Source organism: Lycorma delicatula, chromosome 5 (assembly GCF_047948215.1).
Source record: "Lycorma delicatula isolate Av1 chromosome 5, ASM4794821v1, whole genome shotgun sequence".
NCBI classification, from domain to species: Eukaryota; Metazoa; Arthropoda; class Insecta; order Hemiptera; family Fulgoridae; genus Lycorma; species Lycorma delicatula.
The window spans coordinates 63,844,326-63,866,601 of record NC_134459.1 but is presented as its reverse complement, the minus strand read 5'-3'; the positions used below and the strand labels follow the sequence as shown (position 1 = coordinate 63,866,601).

The 22,276-nt window shown below is 29.6% G+C and overlaps 1 protein-coding gene across 2 annotated transcripts in view; it reads right to left on the bottom strand.

Moving 5' to 3' along the window:
* LOC142325029 (trace amine-associated receptor 8c) overlaps window positions 1-22,276 on the bottom strand; it is a 587,837-nt gene that overhangs the window by 353,790 nt on the left and 211,771 nt on the right. For both annotated transcript variants that reach the window (XM_075366282.1, XM_075366283.1), the window contains exon 3: window positions 17,138-17,263. In XM_075366282.1, the coding sequence (XP_075222397.1) occupies window positions 17,138-17,263 (126 nt within the window). The remainder of the gene's footprint in view (window positions 1-17,137; window positions 17,264-22,276) is intronic.

The window sequence follows — 22,276 nt, the reverse complement described above, 5'->3', positions numbered from 1 at the left end:
AATGAATGGCATGGATGAAAATAAACAAATACCTACGCAAGAACTACCGCATGAAAATAAACAAGAACACAACGAAAGTAATTAAATGAAGTATAAATAACGAAGATGGACCACTGAATGTAAAAATAGGAAGAGAAAAGATTATGGAGTAGAAGAATTTTGTTATTTGGGAGGTAGAATTACTAAAGATGGACGAAGCAGGAGCGATATAAAATGCCAAGTAACACAGGCGAAACGAGCCTTCAGTCAGAAATGTAATTTGTTTACATCAAAAATTAATTTAAAATTCATGATAAGATTTTTGAAAGTATGTTTGTAAAAAAAAAATTAGCTAAATTTTTGAAACTTAAAATACAGAATGTAACAGTGAAAATTAACTTTGGGTGAAAAAGAAAGACTTTATTAGTACAGCAACAGAACAGATGATTGGAAAGAAGAATAAAGAGACCATGGTTTCCAGATAGATGATTAAATGTGGAAGACAAAAGAAAATACAAAAAGAGATGTGATTAAGAATAACGAATGAAGAGAATGAAGAAGAGTATCACAAGAATAAAAAATAATGAATTATAGATTCAGAAGGAGAAGGGAAATAGTTTGAACTAATGTAAAAAAACATACAGTTAAGTGTAATAAAGAGAAAATAGTTAAAAGAGAGTACACTAAAGACTTTGAAGATCAGGATGACGTGAAATATGATGAATTATGAAAATCTTAAAATTATTAGTTATACCTGCAATCAATGATACGAAGAATGAAGTTTTAAGAATAGACGAACTGCTGAATGAGTTTATGTAGAAAATATTTTTATGTACGAGTAAAAAGATTGCAAGAAGTGATGAAATTGTTTATAATGTGATCAGTGGCCGAAAGACTTTCTTAAAACCATGATTCCATCGCCAAATGTTTTGTGAATATGAAATATTATTCATCCGTATCGAACGGGTAAACTAATAAAATTGAAAGAGAAAAGTTTAAAGGAAAAATTGTTTCCGAGTAGGAAAAGAGAATGAAAATAGTTATTGCACAGAGTGGTTTGACCTGGGTAAGACAACGATGATGCCTGTCTCAATCTTATTTAATATGAACGTGAAAGATATAAAAATAAAAAGCCCTTAGAAGAAGATACAGGGATTAGTATAACAACAAGAAAAACTAATTGTATAAAGTTTACAGAAATATAACAAAGTACTGAGTGACATTGATTTATTGCTAGGAGACAAATTCAATCTGAAAATGCATAAGACAAAAAAAAATGGTAATGAAAGGAGGTTAATAAGGAATAAATATTAATATAGGGGTAAATAAAATATCAAAACGGAAAATTATATTTTTTTATACAAAAAGATTATAAAGGATGGATGAAGTATTGCAGACTGATACAGGAAGGAAACTTTCGCGCAAAAATATTTGCTGGTATGAAATGTACATCGTAGTATCAAAAGGATAATCTTAAAAATATTTGTGTGTTTATTGTAATATAACTTATAAACAGCTTTATTGTAATAAAACATGGGTAACAGAAGAAACAGAAAGAAAGAGAACAGAAGCCTTTGAAGGCCGATGATCTTTAAAAATTAGATGGTTATGTATATATAATATACCCACCGGCTTGGTCTAGTGGTGAACGCGTTATCCCACAACAGCTGATTTTGAAGTCGATAGTTCCAGCGTTCAAGTCCTAATAAAGTATATATTTTACACGGATTTGAATACTAGATCGCGTGGATAAATAACCGTACCCGGTGGGGGTGGTTTCAATTTTTTTTTGGGGGGGGTGAAAAACGCCTGTGCGTTATCATCGCCCGGATTTTTTTTTAATAAAAAGGTAAAATAACACTAAAATAATAAAAATAAATAAGACTTAAAACTAATATAAATTATATAAAAAAAAATTTAAAACTAAGTTACAAACAAAAGTTAAAAAAGTGAAAAAACTCAAAACTAACATCACAGACTGAGTCTTTAAAATATAAAAGCTAAAATGATAGAGAAAGGAAACTATATAAAATTTAACCAATTCCGATATTGAGTGCAAAAGGCTCCCTACTCGGATAATAAAATTAAAGACAGAACCAAAAAAAAACAAATTGAAAATAAGGGAAAAAAATTATTAAAAATTCTTCTAGCATAAAAAATAAACATGACAATATTACATTTTTTGCAGTAACCTAGTACTACGCAAAAACAGAAACATCCGGTTCAAAATTTCATTATCATTGTACAAGATACCACGGATGTTTCTGGGTAGATTAAATTTACGATGCAACGCCGCATAACATATGCAGTCTTGAGTATGTGGTGCACAGTCATGCGGCAGTTGCATCGTGTGCATAAGGGTGCTTGTCCTCCTGACATTAGGTACTCGTGTGTTACCATCGTATGTCCTATCCGCAATCGGCAGAGGACTACCTCTTCACGTCGAATTTTTCTGCATGAGGAGTCCCATGGCAACACAGAATCTTTAATCTGCCGGAGTTTATTATCAACGGTAGTCGTCCAATCACCTTGCCACCTTGCGCTCAGTGATTGTTTTACACGATTAATAAAATCAGAGGTAGTAACTCGGGTGGTGAAAGGAGTTTGAAAACATGCTTCTTTGGCAGCATAATCTGCTTCTTCATTACCTGGAAACCCTACGTGGCTAGGGACCCAGCAAAAACTTACTTCTGTGTTGCGATTATTCAACTCGGCGATTACGTTGTAAATTTCAATGACGATAGGATGTTTGGAATAAAAGTTTTCTAACGTCTGGAGAGCACTACACGAGTCACGGCAAATAAGAATGTTTCTATATTTAGGGTTAATGATATTTAGAGCCTTATTTTTAGCGTGTAGTTCAGCGGTGAACACACTCGTAATACCGGGTAGACCAAACATATAAGTTCTTTCATTGACAACAAAAAAAGGGTTTCAATTAACCACACATCTCAGGAATGGTCGAACTGAGACTGTACAAGACTACACTATATTTACGGTCATACATATCATTAACCTCTGAAGTATTATCTGAAAGGTAATTACCGGAGACTAAACAGGAAAAAGAAAGGTGATCTATACTAGCATCCTGTTACGGCTTCACCCACTCTATATGGTTAATTGCTTTTTCTGTCGCGGTAATTTTTTTTATTTTATATTTTTTAGTCAAGTAACCGGAGGCAGTTGCAGCCAGACATGTCGCAAATACGGTAACACCGGCCGTGGCTGTGTTGATTTAGCCGCCGCGCTGTACATACCATCGTACCCCATAAAAAATCGAAATTTAAAAAAAAACCGAAAATTGTTTTTAGATATTTATCTGAAGAGTATTTTCAAAAGAGAACCTACTGAATATCTCGATAAATATAGTCGGAAACCGGGAATATTAGTAAAAATTGTTCAAAATTACTTTACTTTTCTTCACTTCTTTCAAGGTTGAATTTCAGAAAATCTTGAAACTGGTTTTTAGATATTGACATGAAGATTACACACACCAAAATTCAACTGATTACTTTATTTGTTACTGAGAAATTAAAAAATAAAAAAAAAAATAGCTGGGTTTGAACCAAAAATCCATTTTAACCCTTTAAACTCGGACTAATTATAAGTATAATAAAGTTATATTTATAAATATTTTAAATTATTGGTTTTATTCTGACCTTTTATCTATTTTATTAAATTCAATTTATTCTTAATATATATACTGTAAGTAATCTTACCCACTCGTAATATGTTTTATAGTTCTGTTAAATTAATTTCTCTAACAGAAATATTTTTATTTTTCAATTTTATTTATTATTTTGGATTCTTTATTTAAAACGAGTTACGGAAGTGACTTATCTGAAATAAATATTTATATTTATAAATATATCGAATGAAATCTATTTTATAGATTTGTTTACCGAGTGAGACGTTATGCATTGCAAGTAATATACATATAAAATTTGAGATTAAATTCGTTTTTACTGTTAACAGAATCACCAAAGGAAATAGTTGAATGGTGATGGAATATCTTTTCATATTTTAATACATATATTCAGATATTTACCCTCACTACTTTTGTTTGATATTACATTCGTGTTCTGAAATGAAATTTATGGCAACATTTCCTGTAATTTATGAATTTATTTTCGCATAATATTCCGGTTTATTTCCTTATTTTTTAACTTTCCTCAATGACTTTTATTCTCCTCAAAAGAAAAAAATATATATATTTGTTGTATATAGTGAACAAATGAGTTTTGTGAATGTGTTTTTTCTTTTCATTTTTCTTAAATATTAATTTAATTTTTTTTTTAATTTTTTTATTATTAAAATAATAGTATGTATGTGAATAATTCTAATGATAATTTTTTTTTGTTATGAAAGAGCGGGCATCGACAGTTATGGTCATTAGCCCGGTAGAAATTGACAGCGTATGAATACGCTGCCGGAATACGAACCCGAGACCTTAGCACGAAGTGCCGAGACGCTTCCTACTCAGAAACGGAAGTCACCATGATAAAAATTATTTATTGAGAAAACCCATATTGTGTATGTTTTTAATAAAAAAACAGACATAATCTACAGAAATAATGTTTAAAAGATTTGTTATTATTATGAAAGAATAAGAAAAAAAGAAGACATATAATCTCTAATGAAGGAATTATTTAAAGGAAAAATAATAAGTAATATCTCTAATTTTAAAGGGTTTTTCAAACGTTTCTTCAAATTATTGTTTACGGATCAGTTCAAAATGAAAATTTTGATACTTTATGATTAAAAACCGAAACTTTAACTTACTTTTTATTGCATTTTATTTCTCTCACGTAATATCTTTATACATAAATATATATATGTATCTTGTATCCGGTACATACAGAGTGCTTCAGAAGAAGATTGAAATAATTTGAAAAATGATTTTAGAGCTTGAAATAAAAAGTTCATATAAACATATTTTCAAAAACGCTTTGTTATCGGGTTATTACTAGCGAAATGTTTCGCGAGGCATTCAGTTCTCCAATTTAAATGACGTAATACAGAAATTTTTAAGACCATTTTACTTCATACGGGGTAAATTTGATGGTTTCTTATGTATTTTGACCTGAAAAATTAAATAAAACTACTCCCAGAACTGTAGCTTCTGTAGTTTTCATGATATACCTTGAACAACTGTAAACAGAAAATATTCTGTGACAAAAACACGTTTCTTTAGGTTTGAAGTAAAACTTTGTTAACTGACTAATAAATGCTTAAATTTTATTATCAAAACTTGTAGAGAAAACAACGGAAGACAGAGTTCTAGAACCTGTTTTATTCGATTTTTCAGGCTAAAAAATATAAGAAACCATCAAGTTTACTCCTTACATAACGCCTTAAAAATTTCAGTATAATCTCATTTCACCGGGGAAACTAAAATCCAAGCGAAAGTTTTCGCTAACCATAACTCAATGACAAAGCGTTTTCAAACATATGTTTGTATGAATTTTTTCCTTATTTCAAGCTCTAGAATCATTTCCCTAATTATTTTCCTTCCCTTTTGAATCACTCTGTGTGTGTGTGTATATATATATACATATACCGGGCGGCTGAAAAGTAAATTACACCCCCTCTAACTCTTTATTTCAATTATTTTTATAATTATTATGTTATTTCAATTAGTTATTTCCATTATTAGTTATTTCAATTATTTTTATAATTGAAATAACTGGATGCGGTTTGGGGCGTTCTTACTTGTATCCAGCGGCTACTACAACGAACGTAAATTTCACTCATTTTGATTTGTTCTTGAGTTGAAATTATTTCAATGACCAATGGTCATTTGATAAAGCATTTTAATGATACGAGAAAAATGATACAATAAAAACTAAATTCTGTCCGCCCAATACAAAATGGTGGTCTTTTAATTTTTTTTTTTTTTTTTTTATTTGATCTATCCTGATTTTCTGTTTAGAAATCTTCTCCGATAACAATCTAGAGTATTCGGCATTCAGAGGGGTCGGCGGCAGGGGGCAGGGGCGGCTCCAAACTTTTAATGGTCATGTGATAGGTTGTTTTAATAGTATTTGCGAGAAAAGCAAAACGGTATCAAAAAATTAAATTCTTACTATTTAAACCAAAATGGCAATCACAAATGTCATTACGTTAATTAAAAATTGAAAAAAATTAATTATTAAAATTTTATCAAATTGCAAGATAGCATCACATATATATTAATATCTTTTTTATCGCATCCTTAATTAGATTTAACAAATATTTTCTAAACTTTTAACATTATGACGATTACTCGAAAGCAAGGAACGCAATAGTTTTTTTACCATTAATAATCATTCTAAAATATACTAATTATAATATTTATTGAATTACAATTTTATATACTTTATTTTCATGCGATAACGAATAGTAAAACGAAATAAGAATAAATAAAAGGAACGAATTGTGTAAATTATTTTGATATAAATAACAGTATTACATTATCAGCAACAGCGTCATGTTGCTATGACAGTATTTACTAAATTATCAGCGTTAAGTGGCTGAGTCGATATTAACAAATTACTAATCTGATAACTTTGTCTAAGTACTCAGTCGAAAAGCTGAGTGAGATTAACTTACTGTCTACTCAACTTAAACTCTTCGCCTAGATTGGTTACAAATTCCTGTTCAACTCTCCTAATATAAAGCAGGATAGGTTCATCTCCCGAAAAAACACATCTTAACTGTTTAACACAAAATAAATCGCTTATTACCAAAAAATTAGACAAGATTTCATTATAAATAATTTCCTGTTTATTTTAGATTTTCTTTTTTTAAATTTTTTTCTAATAAATATATTTTTTAATGATCAGTTTCCATTATATGTTAGGTCACGGGGAATTTCTTTGGACTTAAAAACTAATAATACGTCTAAATAGAATAAAGGAGCAATTTTTTGAAAAGGATGTTTAACTTTCTAGAAAGTTATCAATATGTTGATTTTGCTTATATATTTTTTCAATTACACAGGCACCATTACATTTTCATTACTGTTTAATGTAAAATTTAAATTTTAATCCAAAAGTTTAGATTGTTACCATGAAAAAACTTAAAAAAACTTTTATTTAATTTAAAGATAGTTCTCCAAATGTTACGATAAATTGAAAAAAATATTAATGTTTATAAGTTTACAAAACATTTATTTTCTTAGTTCTTACTATTATTCGAATATGTTTGACATGAAAACTTTAATCAATTTTTATTTCCCAATATTTTCTCATAAATATTATAACTTAAATTTAGCTTATGACTTAAATTTATTCATAAGAACAAATTTTTATATAAGTAGGAGTTCGTTCTTAAGTTGTTGTATTAACATTTATTGGTTTCTGGCTTAACGGTTGGAAACATTTAATAAAAGAGCACCGGGAGGAGATAGTTGGAAGAAGCTACTCCTAAATATTCCAATCTGAGTTCTCATTTCTTCAGAAATCATGGAATTATCATGAACAAAGACTACTGATCAATCAACAAAGATGTTCAAAAATTCTGAAAAGGTTGGTGTGGCGTCTTTCCTCCATTTATGTCTAATTCATATACCCAAACAATGGAATACACCATCAGTAACGAGAAAACAGATTTACGTAATGATTTAAGTAAAAACCTACACAAAATCAACATTAAAAAAATGTACATAAAATTTGGGTTGGACCTTTAAAATTTTGTCTGAAGTTTATTATTACTTTCGGCAGATTTATTTGAGACTATAGGATAATATTCTTTACTTAAGGTATTATTTGAATAGTATATTTTTAAGACTTTTCATAATCATCATCATTCACTAAAAGCTATGCCTTGTCGGTTTACCACGTCACTCTCATCTCCGCTTCACTCTTCAAGTCATTATGTTAACCAAGGCCCCTTCTTTAACATTATTGATGATGGTTGCTGTCGGTCTACCTCTAGGTTTTTTACCCAAAACCTTGCCCTCAAATATATTCGTTAAGAACTACCCTAGTATATGTCGCATCAATTTCGCTCTTCTTCTTCTTCTTCGTATAACATTTAGCAAGGACTTTCTCTCACTCACTTCTACCAACACTTGATCATTTCTTTTCCTACCCACTCAGCTGTTCTTGTTAATCTCCTCAAAATCCACATTTCCATTCTTCTTTATGCTTCCCCAAGTGTTCATGTTTCAAATCCATTGTTTAGAACACTCCAGACATAAGTTTTAGCGAACTGTTTCCTTAATTCCATACTCATGTGATTGTCAGTCAGTATATTCTTTTTATTTTGGAAAGCTCGTTTTGCCAGCCCTATTCTTTTTTTTTACTTCTGTGGCAAATTTATTATCGCTAGTGACGGTGATTTCCAAATAACAAAAACTGTCAACATTCTCTACAACATTACCGTCTAATTTAATATCAACCTTTGTTTTTCCTACAATCATAGTCTTTGTCTTCTCCATATTAATTTTCAGTTTAAGTTTTGTTAGTATCAAAATCACTAATATATTTTTATTATTACGATAAAATTTCCTCATAATTTGCTATCCCCAAAAAAAGAAATCTAAGTTAATTTTTTATTGGTTGTATAGTGAAATTTTTTTTAGTTTCTTCCATTTAACATACTATATGCAAAAAAAGTTAAAAATATTTTCTTGGATGGTGATTTTAGAGGTGGGGGAGCAGAATAAAATAAAAAATACTGATTTTTTGAATTTTTGAACAATCAGCGGTTAAGTTTGGCTACACAGAACGAAGGGGGAGAAGCTTTTATAGATTTTTATGAAAAAAAAGATTTTCGTAATAAATAGCTTTTATAAAAATCATAAAAGAATACTTTTGCTACTTTAGTCATGCATCAAAAATCTTAACTAGAATTCTGTACAGAAGAATTGAGAGGAGAGTGGACAGAAGAATTGAGAGGAGAGTGGAAGAAGTGTTAGGAGAAGACCAATTTGGTTTCAGGAAAAATATAGGGACAACGGAAGCAATTTTAGCGTTTAGATTAATAGTAGAAGGACGATTAAAGAAAAACAAACCAACATACTTGGTATTTATAGACCTAGAAAAGGCATTCGATAACGTAAACTGGAATAAAATGTTCAGCATTTAAAAAAAATTAGGGTTCAAATACAGAGATAGAAAAATAGTTGCTAACATTTACAGGAACCAAACAGCAGCAGTAATAATTGAAGAACATAAGAAAGAAGCCGTAATAAAAAAGGGAGTCCGACAAGGATATTCCCTATCCCCGTTAATTTTTAACCTTTACATAGAACTAGCATTTAATGATGATAAAGAACAATTTAGATCCGGAGTAACAGTACAAGATGAAAAGATTAAGATGCTACAATTTGCTGATGATATAGTAATTCTAGCTGAGAGTAAAATAAAAAAGATTTAGAAGAAACAATGAATGGCATGGATGAAAATAAACAAATACCTACGCAAGAACTACCGCATGAAAATAAACAAGAACACAACGAAAGTAATTAAATGAAGTATAAATAACGAAGATGGACCACTGAATGTAAAGATAGGAAGAGAAAAGATTATGGAGTAGAAGAATTTTGTTATTTGGGAGGTAGAATTACTAAAGATGGACGAAGCAGGAGCGATATAAAATGCCAAGTAACACAGGCGAAACGAGCCTTCAGTCAGAAATGTAATTTGTTTACGTCAAAAATTAATTTAAAATTCATGATAAGATTTTTGAAAGTATGTTTGTAAAAAAAAAATTATTTTGATTTTAGAGGTGGGGGAGCAGAATAAAATAAAAAATACTGATTTTTTGAATTTTTAAAAATTGCTTTGTTTATTTAAACGTATAATGATAACTTTATAATAAAAATTCATCACAAATTTTCACCACCCCAAAAAAAATCTTAGATAATTTTTTTCATGTATCGTTTCTTTTTCACTATATAAGAATAAATAACCAATGCTAGGGAATTATAAATAACTTGGCTCTCAGACTTTTTTTTAATAAATTACGTAGGTGTTACGAAATTAAAATATTTCTTTTTTTTTCATTTCATCGAACCTTTTAAAAAAAATAATTATGGTTCATTGGTATCATCTAATACTAGAATTTAGTTTTCTGTTTATATTAAAGTTTGATACGATTAAATAAAACAAAATTTAGCGTGTTTATTGATTTTATTTAATATTGAATAAAAAGATAAAAAAATGTTGATGAAGCTTGGACTATATATGCTCATCATATTATTACTGATGGCTACAAAAACTCATTAGGAATCTAACGTATGGTGACAGGTTTTATCGTCGTAATACCTCATGATGTTCATCCTTCAACATTTATTCTCTATCTCTCTTAGTCGTTTTCTTTCTTCCTACAATATTTTTTTTCATTTTCACCTTATTTTAGGTGACATGTTATTGGTCCGCACTACTTGAGATTCTCGTCCTTAATCCTGTCTACGATATACCATTAAACAGAATTGTGTGGCTATGTGTAATTTTGTAAGCACATATTTCCATCACTTCTAGACGTCGTTGAATTGAGTTTTATATATTTTATTACTTCAGAATAATATGAATCGAATTTAAGGAAAGAAATATGTTCATAGATAAATTTATTTCAATTTAATTGTTAAAATTCTCTATCATAGAAATTTTATATTTAAAAAGGTTTCTTGTTCTGTATAACCGCAGTGAAGAATATTAGGAAGTTCTCTGAGTAGCGCCTCAGTCAATAGGTTTTTTGTATAGCAACAGAATATGAAATCATTACAGAAGATTAAACTAGTTTTTTTTATTACTAAAGGTATATATGTAATGATATCACGTATTTCCTTTTCAACACAAAATATCCTATGGGTTGATAAGTTTAGATAATCTAAGTCTGTTATATAGGTTACTACAATAAACAGGTGATTTAATACCATTAATAAGTTATGATTTCAATGTTTAATGATGTTTATGTAATGGTTTTGTAATAATCTAATGATTTTTTATTACATACTGAAAAAATATAGTTCTGAACCAAGATGATAAATAATAATTCACTTTGAGTTCTATCGACCTCAAGAGAATACAATCGGTCTTAACACAGTTCCACACGACTTCAGTTATGAGTTCATAACTGAACTTTCTTAGTTCTAGTAATAAACGTATAAGTACAAAAAACAAATTTGAATCACGCAATCTGAAGACAGTCACTCCGGTGTCTCAGACTTGTGTCTCTTAGCTTCTAGTAATGGGCTAGACGCTATTGCCAAATTTTTTTTCATGATTTTCGTACAAGACACTAAACAGAATAAAGAATTGAGAGAAACTCAATGACCTGGTAGTATGTTAACCTATCCCTTTGTCCAGATGGAACAAATTAAATCCATAGAAGAAATGATCAAGGATTAAGATAAGGGATGGATGATGGAAAGGATGTTCAACAGATGATGAAACCAATAATCTCATCCTAAAGTAATTTCGAAACTTATTCTAGGCACCTATCTACTCAAAATTTCTCGGGCAATCAGGGGAAGCAGTACATAACTGATCTACGATTTTGTGTTCACAACTACGTTTTCTTTTAAATAGTTATAATAGAACAATCCTTATCATAAAGGATTACTTATTTTTAATCTTCCTGTTATACTGAAGTATGTAACTGAACTCTAAACTATTGGAAAATAATGTAGTTTGATCAACTAGAGACCGAATAAATTCGTTAAAATGCAGAATACGAAATTATGTTAATTGTAGTAGGTTTAATATCACAATAAGAGACAGTTTCAAATTCAGTTTCTATAAGAGTATCGAAAATACGAGTATTTATATAACACATATAAGTAATTTTATTTACGTGATCAATAAGAACCTACACGTTTTTACAACTTTCAATTAACTCGGAGCGGTTATCACTTTTAATTATTTTTAACTGCATTGCTTTTTAGAAAACTGCATAAATGGATAAGTAATTATAACATAATCTGAATCTTTTATACCTCTTTTTTCCTATTTAGCCTCCGGAAATCACTATAAGGTATTACTTCAGAGGATAAATGAGGATGATATATATAAGTGTAAGTGAAGTGTAGTCTTGTACAGTCTCAGGTCGACCATCTCTGAAATGTGGTTAATAAAAACTCAACCACCAAAGAACACCGGTATTCGCGATCTAGTATTCAAATCCGTAAAAAAATAACTGCCTTTACTTTGGAAATTTCGACTACAAAATCAGCTGATTTCGAAGACGCATTCACCGCTAGACCAACCTGGTGGGTGAATGTTTTATAGTAATTACACTATACCGGGAGGTTCATTTAAATTGAGACACATCTATATTTCACAAACTACAAATTTTAGGAAAAAATGTTTGCTATTAAAGTTTTTCCATTTCAAGGGGAAATACGTTCAAAAACTATGTTGTCCTTGATAAGGTCAAATAAAGGTCATTTCAAGGTCAACGTAATTTTTTAAATTCCAACGCGGAGTCATACATCTAAATCGATTCAGCCGTTGAGCTGCTACGATGGAAGAAAACGTACGTTCTACATACATCCTAAATACATAACAGTCCTTTTTGGCCAGTCATGTAAAAATAATAAATATGTTAAAATATATAGGATAATTACTATTCAGAGCTTTTAATGTAGGGCAATTACTATTCAGAGCCTCCCGACTGCATTTATTCAGGATAAAATTTTTTTATCGATGTAAGACCGGGTGAGAGTTTAATCCTTAGGCAACCACCTTAAATGATTGATATTTTTACAACATGAAAAATATATTTAACTAATTAAAACTGCCTGAAAGTTGATTGGTCATCCATTGTTTTAATTAATTTAATACTGCATAACGATGCTAATTCCTTTATTTCTATACCTTGTTTTTTTTTTTATTTCGATTTATTGTCGTCTTTTTAGTTCTATTTATTTATTATTTTTCATTTTTGGCAGTTGTGTTTTTTTTTTATTTTTAGAATTGTTTTAATTATGCAAAACTTTTTAGTGATCATTGAGAAAAATTCACGGTTCGAAAACTTATGGATATACCGTACTGAACGAAAAGAGAAAACTGCCAATATTTCAATTTACTTATTTAATTGGCGTACACCAATCTAAACTTACAGATTTCTCAAGCGATTGAGTTTCTTGAGAGACTTTTTACCAAGCGAATCATCCAGCAATTTTATGGGACACAAACAACTAACGGCTAAACTCTCCGATTGCCTCACGCAATTCGTAGGCCTGGCCCTTGGGAAAGATGCGAGTACTCAGATCTACGACAGCTCTATCTAAGATAGTCCGTTGTTTATGCACCGTCACAGCCAGCACAATATTAGTGGGAGTATACGCCGTCCTCCTATGCCCTATCCACCTAAAGCATCAAATTTGACAATAGTGAGCTCGATCCTCAATCCGATGCGGACAGCATTACCTCTAATTATACTGTCATCAAACTCTGCAAAGACTGTTTGTGGGAGCTCACCGGACTCAATCTGGTCTCGGCGTAGCGTAGGATACTCGATTTTTCTGAGTATATCAGTTAATTTTTGGCTTAGTTAGGTACCATCGCGATTTTGTATTATACTAGAAAATACCCTGTTCGAATTTTGAAGATCGGAAGATTGGTTTCAAAAATGTAACAAAATTTTCGAGTAACCGTGATCTGTTAGAACGAGAGTGTACCTGATACGTACAAAAATTAGCTTTCAACCTATCAATAAATACCCCTTTCATCTTTCACCTAACAAATACGGTCTTTCATCTGGATGTCTCGGGTTCGAATCCCAGTCAGGCATGGCATTTTTACACACTATAAATCATTCATTTCATCCTCTGAAGCAATAAATAACGGTGATTCCGGAGGTTAAACAGAAAAAAAACAAATACCCCGTTTGAATTTTGAAAATCGGACGATAATTTTTAGAGATATTATAAGAAAATCTTATTGCAGCTCCCAAAAGAGCGCCCCAGAGGCACCCTCTTTTGTTACCAGTTAATGGTGATGATTGGTCTAGTCTTGCACGAGGTACTCGCATTACTTCACCATTCTAGTCTCAGAAGCAGTCCCCAGGGAAATTATTAAACTAAAATTTTTATTAAACAGAAATTTTTTTAGTTAATTTAATATTATTTTATTTTATTTAACGTAAATTTAATTCTATTATTTTTGTCATTTTATTCATTCGATTGATTTAAATCATTCACTTCAAACCCAGTTAACACGTAATAGAGGCTCACAGTTCACAGTTCATTAATTCAATTCATTAAAGTTTGTGCTTCAACCGGCAAATCTCCACAAGGTAACGACACTCATGAATATGTAAAGATTTCAAGGCGGGGTTAATCATCTAAGTCGGTTTGACCGTTGAGCTGCTACGGTAGAAAAAACATACATACACACTAAAACATTACACTCCTTTTTAGGCTGTCGTGTAAAAAAAAAAACTGAAATAACGCACCCGTTTTTTGACTACACTTTGAACTAAATAGATGCCCGTATAAAAAGGGAGGAAATAATTCTAAATGTATTATATTAACTGGTTAATGTTCATAATTAATTGTTCCTGACTAACTCAATGATTTATTTTTATCAACTATTTTGAAAAATATGATGATTGCTGTTAGGAATAATTATTTAAAAAGATTAAAAACTTAGCTGTTTTTCTTTTTTTATAAAATCCATATTTCTTTTTTTTATAAGAATGTATTATAGTATATTCAAAGAAGCCATCAATATAATAGAAATTAATTAATATTTGAAAGATAATTCTTTTAAAATAACTGCTTCCAAGAGGGAAAATTCTGTCACGATCATGTAATAACGCAGACTATATTACTGTTTTTGTTATGCTCATAAGACAAGGTTCTAACTTATTATTTTCTTGCAGAACTTATTATGCACCTTCCGCAGTGTAGTCGCACGAAATATTTAATTTCAATAATAAAATAAATTGGAAATTGGAAATATTTCATTCCAATTCATCCATAATCTAATAATACTGTTTTTTTTGTTGTTGTAATATTAAAAATATTTTCTATCAAGCTAGTCAGAAGGAATATACTAGATTTTTAATTTTTTTAAATAACAGTTTCAATAAGAATAATTTGAAACAACTGTTGGTAATTGGAATACCGATGGTTCATGAACATCCTGACTGGATGAAAACAACGAGGAATGTTTGAGAAAATAGTTAATAGAGTACATTTCAAAAAATTTTTACAGTGTTTTATATGAGAATAAATTCTAGGTATGTTGAAAAGTAGAAAAATATTAAAATTAATAAAAAATTTATTTTCTGTTGTTATAAAAAAATTGTAATACATATAAAGTGTACAGTTACTATTAGGGGATAATAGTAAATTAAAATTTATTAATGAATAAAATAAATAATGAATAAAAAATAATAAAAAATAAATAAAATATATAGATTTTATATTTCAAATAAAAATTATATTTATTATTACAATAATTTTGGCAGTCTGTGGTGTACGATAATGATCGACATAAAACCTAGTCGTCTAGTATCATTAAAAACGATAATATCATTTTTTATAATACTATCTCTCCCTAGCATAACGTAAACCAAACTAGAATTCCTGTATTGTTTAGATAAACGGTACGCTTTATCCCCTAACCGTTTTTGTGATATCAAGTAACACAGTAATTACCACAAGTATTTATAGTTGGTGCTTACAAAAAAGTAACCGTTAATTTTTATATGAACCAGACGATTATTTAAAAAGTTTAGTTCACCAAAAGCCGGTTTTTCAATTGGATATGCTACCTAGTATAGTTATTCAAACGATCTCTTTATATAGAATTTTCAAAATATTCTTTTAGAATTTAATAATATTAATTCTCAACTATTAATTTTTCTTAAATATATAAACCAAGGTGTCAAATCTTTTTTCTTTCTTTTTTCCTGTTTAGCCTCCGGTAATTACCGTTCAAATAATACTTCAGAGGATGAATGAGGATGATAAGTATGAGTGTAAATGAAGTGTAGTTTTGTACAGTCTCAGTTCGACCATTCCTGAGATGTGTGGTTAGTTGAAACCCAACTACCAAAGAACACCGGTATCCACTATCTAGCATCAAATCCGTATAAAAGAAACCGCCTTTACTTGAACGCTGACTTGAACTTTCAACTTTCAAATCAGCCGGTTTGAAAGATGCGTTCACTACTAGACCAACCCGGTGGATTAAAGTGTTCAGAGGCATATCAGTCTAACCCTATATTCTAGAAGTGGTCTTTATTTTTAATTAAGTAACGTTATAGTAGAGTAGAAATAATGATTTAAAAAATTCTACCTGAAGATGATTAAAAAGCAGTTAAACAATGAATATTTTGCGTCTATATGATGAAATTTATTATATTTTTGTATTAGGTGTAGAATAAACAAACATTTCATTCATTTAATACAAAATAACGCCGTTATAATATTTTCAATATTTCTTTTTATAATCTTTTTTCATACCCTAATCATTAACAGATGACTTCTCAAAGGAAAGATGTATTTTTAATGAAAGAAAAGATCTTCTTTTTTTAAAACAAAATTCCATTTTTTACAAAAAATTTAAACAAAATTAAAACCTCTTATTAGTTCAAAATACATGTTTTTTTTTTTTTGTAATTAAATAAAATAAATACCCTCTTTCTTTTGTAATGCTAGTTCTGAAGAATATCGCATGATATATTTAAACAGTAAGAGAAAAACAAAAAAAATGTTATATAAACACATGCAATAAATTTTTCAAAATAAAACAAAAATGAAAGTAATAACGAAAATAAAATAAAAATTTATCAACTCTGATAGGTATTCAATCAAATCTTTGGAAATTAATTTTTTTTTTATACCGACTAGTATTATTAATTAGCTTCTGCTAATTTTCTACAATACTACAGATACCTTTAATTTACTTACCTTTAATTTTATTACAATACGGACAGATGGACAAAATCAGAAAAAAATAAACAAGTAAAACTTTCCTTAAATAAAACTTACTACTTAATAGACTTTTATTAAAATCACAATTCGATTTATTAAATCATATTCCGAAAATAATCAATCATTATACTTTTCTTCGTATATTTATAATGCAATTTTAAATTAAATTCTAAACCAAATTAAATTTAAATGTTTAATATACTTTTTCGTAAACTTATATCTAACAAATAAAAACAATAATAGTACAGCATCTATAAGATTTCCTAAATAAACATTTACCTGTATCTGGCAAACGATATCGCTGTAAGGCCAACATTGGTAGACAGCTGGTAATACGCCAAATGGTGTTACGAGTAAACCAATGGCCAAGTCATTACTCGCCAGTGATGTTAATAAATAACGTGGCTGAAAAAACATAAAAAAATTAAGCATTAAATTTTTGTCTAAACTTATATGACGTGTAATTTATAATAAATATTTAGCAGTATAAACCATAATTTAAGAATATTAAGTTTTATTCCTATTTGAAATGTGAGGGAAATGGAGAAATGTATGAAAAATTAGAAAATTCAATTTTTGAAATGAAGGTGAGGCTCGTCATCTTTTTCAAAGTATGGAAGTTGTGATGTGAGATTTTATATTTTTCTCTCATTAAAATCTAAATAAATATATTTTTTAGTTGGATGGTGATGTGTACATAACTGAAACCTGATACTTTTCGAACTAAGCAATAATACTACACAAATACTTTTAAATTTCGATGCGCTTAGTATATATAAGAACTACGTACACATATGTTTTAAAATCTCAATATTCTCTGTGTGAATTTTCTCGTTACATTGGTTTCGAAAATATTAAAGAATTATTAATGACATTATTATGAATATTTCCATTGCGGTAATAAATAGGAAAATATTGAAAAAAATTATTAAAGATCAGATTAAGGACATCTAATATATTCATAGTTTAAAAATATTCTATAAGTTACCAATTCACTGGAAGTTGTACCTAGTTAAAAAAAAAAACAAGTTTACAAGGCTTTCAGATTAATTGGGTCACAACATGGTACTTAGAAGGTTAGACAGTTCTTTTTTTGGTCTCGTAAATCATGTACTTACAATCGGTTCCGATTGAGGAAAACAAATAAATTGCATTATAAAATGCACCTAAAGAGGGGTCCCAGCGAATACCCTCAAAAAAAAAATCCCTTTCGGCATGCCGGAAGGCGTAGGTAGATTTTACCGGTGCTAAGTAGGGGATAAAAAAGAATTCTACCTTAAACTTAAGAAAAACTTCAAATTTATTCAATATGACAATGGAGCATGTGAAAAAAGTTTCACATGTTTAGCGTACGACAAGCCCATCTTCTTACAATTTCAGTAAAAATTTGGACATCCCTTGCCATAAGGATTGGTCATATCAAAAAATTGTTTCACACAAAGGTTTAAAGTACTAACGTTGTTTAGGACTAACAAACTTTAAAGAACTAACGACCACTTTAAACCGATTCGATATTGTGACTATGAAGGGAGGTATAATATTTTTTGTCTTCGAAACTTCATTTTTCTACCCTCTAGGCCAGTGGTTTGTGATATCAAAAAATGTTACTTACATAAGTTTTAGGGTCTTATAAAAAAAAATAAAAATAAATAGTAGGAACTTTAAAGGAATTCGATATTTTACTTAATAAGAATGTTATAGCAATATTTTATTTTTTCGAAAAATCCCCTCCATTTCCCTTCCCATGGTCTGATTTTGGCCGTTAACGAACTCGAGTAATTTTTAAGGATTGAAAGTGATTGACGCAAAATTACGGCAGTTATAGTCTCCTCAAGAAAGTGATATATATAAATGTATATATAAACCTTTGAGCTGACGATTGTTTTGGGGTCTGGAGGATATGAAATGCGAAGATATAGCAACATTTTCTGGACGTCGAATCATGGTACCCATTACAATCAGTAGCTTTCTTATGAAATCTACCTAAATGTTCACATATAAATAAATATATATATATATAAACCACATGTACATAAAAGTTTATATAAATAAACACAACTGTATTTATTGGGATCACAAAGGTCAAGAGATCACAGTTGTGTAGTGAAAAAAAAATCAGAAAAGAATCCACAACATTATTGAACAATAGAATGAGATAAACAAAATAGTAGCATAACAAGTTCACAGAAAGAAGAAATACAAGGGCGCTTGTATTGTTTATCACGTCTGACACCGAACTAATTCAAGTGTCACTCAACCCGAGTTCAGCCCGTATTGTCGTTTCAGTTGCCGGACAGGTTCACTGTTGTCTAGAAGATTAACTGCTAGAAAGTCAATGACTGTCTAATCGCTGTCTTTAACTTAAACTTTGATCTCGTCACAAATATAAGGCAATCCAGAATAGTCGTGAATTTCTCTTTCCGAGCGAACCACGGTGCCTCTGCAATTGATCTCGCTAACTTGTTCTGAAAACGTTGTATAATCTCAACGTTACTTTTGTACGTCATGCCCATAGCTATATGTCATATGTCCAATTCGGACTTAGAATTACTTTGTATGTCAAACGTTTACTTGACTGCGAAAGGTTCCTACCTAACAACCAATAAAGCCGCTTATACTTAGTATTACGTTACTTCCTTTTCTCTTTCACGTGGTTTTCCAAGATGGAACCCAAGCTACCGAACCCGTCGAGTGCAGGATGACGACGCCATCCGATGGACTTCGGGTCAGTCTCCCCTCCTCATCGTAAATGTAGTATGATTATTCTCCACTTTGCTAGCCACTCGTGCCTTAACTGAGTACCCTCAATCTAGGTTAAAAGGTTTGTGCGTTAAATTCTCAGTACCATCAGTTATTACAGTATTTGTATTTGAGAATAATAGTCGGTTCACATGTTACGGTTCAATTACTTAATTAATTATAGCGATAATATCGTACAACTCTTTGCAATTTGAAGCGTAGTTATCAGTTCACGTGCTTTCGTTACAGACGATGCACAATGATGCATCGCTAAAAAAAAGGAAGGAACGACGTTTACTTTATTTATGATAATAAATTTGAGTCTTATTTACAGTATTAAACTGTAAAAAAATTATTACTGCAAATAGTTATTGCAAGGTTATTTAGTTACACAAGAAAGAATATCATTTATTATTTAATAATCGTTGGATGAAGCCTTTTCTTAATGAAAATCCATCATAAAAAAAATGAAAGCAAAATATAAATTTACATTTTAGATCAAATATAAAGTTATATTTTATAATTTGTTTTCATTTTCTTTTTGTCATTTCTTATTTATTGTATATTAATAAATAAATGATGTTAAAACATTTTCAGTCAGTTATTAAAAAAAAGTCTCGCCGCAAGAGATATCTACTAACGATACAAATTTAGTTTTCTGATGGTCACAGAAAGCAGAGAAATACTCATAAGATGTTGTCTTATGAATATTCCTCTGCTTTCTGTCGTATTGCTACAGGTTATATACAAAATAATCAATGATAATTGGACAGCAGTTGTCATTTACTGATTAATAACCTATATGTTATCGACTATCAAAACCGTTTTAAGATATATTCAGCTTTAACAGTGAGTACATAATGTTCATATCTTGACTTGAAGCTGCGTATTTGTGTTCATATTTCGATATTCAAAAGAGATTTTCATGCTATTTGCAATATCTCAAACGTATTTGTATCCATGGTTAGACATACAAAAGAGATGCTTATATCTCAGTCTTTTTTCGTAGTATGACGAAGTGACTATACTTTTTAATGAGAAAGAGAAAAAATGTAAACAATTCTTTTCTTCTTCAAGTATAATCTTTTAGTTTAAATTAAGATCAAAATTATAAGAATTAAGATAATTCACAGCAATTTTCTTGTAAAAATCTTTTCATCTAAATTATTATTAATTAATTTGTATATTTTGAAAAACAGAATTATATCAAAATGAATCGGTAAAAAAAGTTAATGTAGAAAGATTCAAAACTATGAAAATAGTACGGAAAAAAATATTATTAAAGATCAATTTAAGGACAACTAATTTATTCATAGTTTAAAAATATTCTATACTAATTCACTAGAAGTTCTACCTAATTGAGAACAAAAAAGCAAGTTTCAATATGATAAAATGCAGCCAAGAGAAAAAATGCGTGTTAAACATGCTAACCATATCACTATTTTTGTTTAAAGATTTTGAAAATAGTTGGCTCTGTCTCTCATTAAATATAACAAAAATAATTTAATAACACTATCACATGTTTAGTATGATCTCGTTATCTCTGTCAGGTGTTTCAAAAATGCAAAGAAAAAACAAAAAAAGTTCATTTTTAATAGTGTCCAATATTAGTTTCAGCAAAATTCATAATTCAAAGATAGGCTACGCAAAAAAATATTAGTCTTTCCTAATTAAAAATTAAACTCCTCGACCCACTACATTCTAAATTATAGTACGTCTAGGACATAATAAACAATTTATTCCAGTTTTCTCCATTTAATGTACAAATGATATCCTGCTCTCCTAATTCATTTATTTCGAAGCAAAAGAAACTAATATTCCCTAAAATCGGACGTGAACGTAGAAAATGTACAATGGTATTCTTCTCTTCAGCGTTACATATAGAGCATATGCATCTTTCAACCTCCCTGTATGAAACACTGTTTAAGGGTAGCACCTCTTCCTCTGAATACAGTATTAATAAAATTTCTTTCATTTAAGTCACTTACGTAATTGTGAGGAAACAAATAAATCTAAGGAATCAGGCTATTAGATTAATTTTAATAGATAATTTTATTAGAAAAAATTTAATTAAATGGTATTATAAATAAAAAAAGTGATAAATATTTCTTAGGTTAGGGATTAATGTGTTGTTCAAACAGGCAATTTTTTACCTCCTTCCTTTAAATAATATTGATATATTTTCATCTCCCCTTTCCATGTTATGTGTCGGTAAAGTGAACATCTAATAGCTTGAAGATTGGGGTGTAATTATTAAATAACAATAATACGTGCTCGTTATAACATTCTGTAACGCAAATCTGAATTTTTCTTGTTCACAAGTGCATTGTTATTAGTGAAAAAATTTCAAGAAAATATTCTATTTTCAACAAAAAAAATTTAAAGTATAGAGACTTCAGTAGCAAAACAATAATTAAAAAAGCCAAAATAATTCTGAAATGGTTTTCTAATACAAATGTAGACGTTTGAATCAAGACTGCAACTGAAAATTGGCTGTTACCAATTTACTTTTTTTTTCCAATTATACCAGATAAAGATCGGGCTTAACTCGGGATAAAGATTTTTAAGCTTAACTCGGTCACAACCCTGCGAGAGGTCACCACATCTGAAAAAACGGCTACCCCGAATAATTTTCAGCCACACAATGGCAAATAATTGTTTAGTACAATTTTCATATAC